The sequence below is a fragment of the Alligator sinensis genome, unplaced genomic scaffold (genome assembly GCF_000455745.1).
Source record: "Alligator sinensis unplaced genomic scaffold, ASM45574v1 scaffold557_1, whole genome shotgun sequence".
In the NCBI taxonomy this organism is placed as follows: domain Eukaryota; kingdom Metazoa; phylum Chordata; order Crocodylia; family Alligatoridae; genus Alligator; species Alligator sinensis.
The window spans coordinates 795,310-800,016 of NW_005842349.1; the positions used below are offsets into that span (position 1 = coordinate 795,310).

Genomic DNA, 4,707 nt, shown 5'->3' on the forward strand with positions numbered 1-4,707 from the left:
AAAATGAAGGATTTGTCAGTTGCAGCAGCAGGAGCACAAATCACATGTTGTAAGGTGCTGAGGATTAGGTGATAAAAGGTACATATGCAACCTAGACCTGCGCACTCCATAGATCTCTGTTTAATGGAAGGAGTCCAGGCGATGCAAGACACTTGAATGCAAGACTTGCCTTCAGAAAGTTCATTGCTCTATTGCCAAGTGGTTCCTGAAAAATGTAGCCTGGAAACCACAACTCCCAACAAATACAAAAACAACCAGACAAACAAAAATTATAGGAATAAAATGAATTCTTAATTTAAGAGCAGAAAACCTCTTTCACCGATACCTCTCCATCAGATAAAGGACTTCACTATACATGCACTGAGCTGCATCCAATCCCCAAATGAAGTCCCAGTGGTCCCAATCAGGAAAATTCTTGTAGTGAACTAAATTGGTAATTCGAGGTAGAAGAAGGGAGAGGTCCTCGCGGGGGCAAACCCAGTCCTGGCCACCACTCCACAGCGCCGTAGGCACAGTCATATCTTCCACCTTGTAGAACGGAGGGGTGGTCTGGTAGAAAAAGTGGGAGAGTTTTTCAAAGACTACTGGCATAATGAACATTTATACAAAATGACTGTCAAAGCAAAACAGTGGTGTGTCACACAGGGATCTTCCCTTTACCAAGAAAAAGATATCCCAGATAGTATGCATCAGGACTGGGATCTGTTCTTATAAATCTTTTTGTAAGAGTTCTTTAAGATCCACCCCAGAACTAGGGCAATGGCTGTATCTGGCACAGGATATTCCATCCTGAAGTTTTCCTGTATAAAGAATATAAGGATTTACAAAAATTCTTCACAGATATTTCAGGAACATTTGTTTCAGAAGAAATTACAAAGGGTGACAAGAACACACAATACGCTGATTAAAACACAAGGATCCAAAGATGTGCAGTTCCAGTTCTCTGCCATGTGCCACCTTGCTCCCCACTGTGCCAATGAACCAACTGTTATTCATTTGGCAGTTTTTTCATCATCATCCTTGTCAACAGTCAACAATATTCCTTACCTGGTTGTATTTCTCCTTGTTCTTACAGCCATAGTCAAAGTATTTGAATTCTCCTGTTTTTTTGTTCTAAAAAAGGAAAGAAAATTAGAGCAAAATTTCCACACCATCTTTTATGAACAGAATATTACCCCCTTCAGAGAAACTGACAATCTATCTGGTGACATTTCCCAAGAAACCACCTGATAATTAGGTTGACCTAGCAACAGATGGAATCATTTGTCATTTAATTCCCATCATTTACTATGCACAATCTACTTCTCCAGAAAAGATCAAAATTGAATTCTGATTGGATACATCAAGTGAGGGGACAGAATGTCAAACCACATCATAGTATAATTGAAAATAGCACTGGTTAATAGAACTCTACCTGACCCCAGTGAAGAATATTTTTTACAGATGTATAGTCTGGAAACTTTGACATGTACACATCTGTCCGGCTCTGTAAAAGAAAATTAAGTATTTCAGATATCTGTGTTTTCAAAATGGATGGACTAAGACAAACTTCTTTGGAAGCAATAAGCACATCCCTCAACAGCTGTGTCACAGAACTACTAGTAATCTGGAAATTCATAGGGGTTCTGAGAACCTGAAATAGTTTTTGAAAACTTCTGTCTTCATATTTTGTTACTTAGCTTGGGGACTCACCTTTATCATAAGCAGACACTGTGCACAATGGAGATGTAAAACAGAGTTGTGTAAAGACTGCCTGAAAATACCCTAGATCAAGGCTTCATTTATACTGATTTTACAAAGGATTTACAAAGTATTCCTAAATATTTTAAGAATTGGTTAATTCACTGCAGTTGGTTTCAGTCAAGTCCTACAGGTCAACAACTTCAGATTGCTTATAACTTATCTATTAGGCACACTGCCCGTTAGGCGTGTCTGAAGTGGGCCCTATTCAAAACCAACAAGTGCCTCAATCCTCTGTCAGGGTCAACTGGGTCAAGAGCTTTGGCCTGGCAGTGGGTGACAGGTGGGCTCACTCCCACCCATGCTCTGCAGTGAAGCGGATACCCCCAGTCAGCTCCAGGTTCCTGATTTCTCCCCCTCTTGGCTCCTGCTCTCCACCCCATCACTTCCCCACCCAGCTCCAGCCTCCCACATTGCCCACAGCTTACCAGCAGCAGTAGTTGGGGCCATTAGGGGCCTCATGGCACAGCCCCCCCCCCCCCCCCAATGGAGTAGTGGGGGGTAGCAGGGCTTGGCCCTGGTCACCTGGCACCTGCACTGCAGCTGCCAGATTGTGTGGGTGTGGCCAGGCTTGGCAGGGTGCCACACACTGTCTGGAAGCTCAGGGGTGCCACAGCTGTCACCTGGTGCTCAGCACAACTCAGCCTGAGCAGTTGGGGCTCTGAGACAGTGTGCAGCACCCTGCTGAGCTGGCTGCACCCATGCAATGCAGCAGCAGGGATGCCAGGCAGCTGGGGCCAAACCCCACTGCTCCCCACACAGGGGAGCTGTGCCACGAAGCCCCAAGTGGCCCCTGGCCACTGCTGCTAATGCCAGTGTGTGTTGGGGCTGGAGCCGGGTGGGAGAGCAAGTGTGGGGCAGGGGAATAAATGGGGGCTACGGTCGGGCACCCCCCCATGGTCCCTTTCCCCCCATCTCCCGCCCTCCCTACCCCCTACTTACCTAGCACAAAGCCAGGTGCAGATCCCAGCGGCCTGCACCTCTGCCTGCCCCACATGGGCAGGCAGCGTCCTTCAGCATTGGGGTGAGAGGCAGCCATAGAGATGCTCTGGCTGGCTACCAGAGCATCTCTGTGGAGGACCAAGCCTCTGGCTGCCTCAGGGCATGGTCCTGGACTGTGCCCTGCCCCACTTTTTCCCCCAGAGTATTTTTTGACCCCTGGATATCTAGGGGTCTAATTTTGTCCCTGCGCTGCAAATTTGCAGTTCGTTTTTTTGTTCTTGCATGTACCTCTTTCAGTATCTCAAAGCAGGTTGAGACACTGCAAGAGGCATGTACACACTCATCTGGATGCACCCACGGAGCTTTATGCCAACATGGGCCAAGTATTGAGTGCACTTTGCCCGAGTTATCATTCTTTCCAGGACAGTATGAAACATGGAGATGCTCTATAACTCCCAATGTTTAAAGATAAAAAACTATTACCTGAACACTGTTTTGAGCATTTGAGTTTCTTCTCTAGTTTGAAACTCAAAATGAACATTGGGGATGAAATCACTATGGAACAGAAGGATTAGGTTCACAAGAACACATCATTTGAAACTTAAAGATGGCATTAGTTAGATGACATCCATCTAAATTATTCTGCAGTGCCTTCAGAATACAGTAACTAGGAATGGAAATTCTTCATGGCATTACATGAAAAATATGCCTGTTATCTCCACAGAGATTTTAGATATGTGAATAAAATACAAAGTGAATATAGGCCTGACTGTGTGAAAAGTGGTTAAAGTTACTGGATGGAAAAATCAATACAGAGGGATAACACATTCTAACTGAACAGGTCGTGTGACTCATTAGCGCCTGCAACAATGAAAACCACCTCATTTTTCCAACTTTCTAAAGATTCTCACACAAATGCAGATCAATACAAATTGGGAGCATAGTTATACATACCACGTTTAAATTCTTCTTATTAAATCCACCATTCAGGAAAAGGAATTGGGCACAAAGTCTGTCTATTAAAGGACTGCTGCACATCTTGGCAGTAAATGCTCTCAACCTCTTATTCAGTAGACACAGTTCTTTCTTGCCAAATATTAGCTGTGTAAACACAGGGGCTATGTTCACTACAATGCTTTTAAAATATACTTTAACCATAGTTTTTCATAATGTAATAGCTATAAGTACATTTAAATCATGGAAAAGTAGATGTCAGAAAGGATAAGTATGAAAGTTCAATTTGATGAGGAGTTTCTAACATGGCAAACAAGATCACCACTGTACTAAAGATGTCAGAAATCATTGCCTTTTTATTTAACATATATAGAAATGTTGTCAAGGATGGAAGTTTCTCTTCATCTTCTCCCTATCATTCTTGTTTTATATATGAACACACTTACACACTCAAACACTTGTCTCCACCTGCCCCTGACCCTAATGCATCTAATTGGGAATAGAAATTTCCTCATGCCGGTGCAGTTAATTGGACTGCAATTACTAACTGCACTCAGCTAGGATTTCTTTTTGATTTTGATACTTCATTGATCAAGGCTGCTGGATTGCACTGTTTTCCAGACACACGTACATCCATCACTGACAAGACAGCTGGCTAGAAAACAAGAATTACATCTTGCAGATTTTTTTGACTGAATATTTTGTTTTCATCCCAACATTTGACCAAAAGCAACCCCTTCAAAAATGCTAAACAAACCAGAAGGAGACTCTGTACAAGTAAAAGAGCATCCCAAAATAGCTCAGGCCTGTGATGTCAGGTACTTACTCACCAAACATGTGACAGACCCGAGTTCAAATCACTACTCTCAATCAGGCAAGGTCTGGCACTTGAAATTGCTGGACTACACAATGTGGTGGGAATGTCATATCTTGGAAAGCATGCTGCACATTCAGTCTCTCTCACTCTTTGATTTTGACTAAGCTTCCTGCCAATATTTTTATTTGAACTGAAGTATTTCCATTAAAAGACAGCGAGATCCATGCACAGAAAGAAACAGAGACAGGGAAAGA

At 43.2% G+C, this 4,707-nt stretch overlaps 1 protein-coding gene across 1 annotated transcript in view; it reads right to left on the reverse strand.

Annotated features, from left to right (window-relative positions):
- Window positions 1-315: 315 nt before the first annotated feature.
- LOC102374000 (lipase member M-like) overlaps window positions 316-4,707 on the reverse strand; it is a 25,029-nt gene continuing 20,637 nt past the window's right edge. The window contains exons 8-11 of the mRNA XM_006028998.2: window positions 3,637-3,783; window positions 1,415-1,486; window positions 1,048-1,113; window positions 316-549 (exon numbers count right to left, since the gene is read on the reverse strand). Coding sequence (XP_006029060.1) covers window positions 316-549; window positions 1,048-1,113; window positions 1,415-1,486; window positions 3,637-3,783 — 519 coding nt within the window. The remainder of the gene's footprint in view (window positions 550-1,047; window positions 1,114-1,414; window positions 1,487-3,636; window positions 3,784-4,707) is intronic.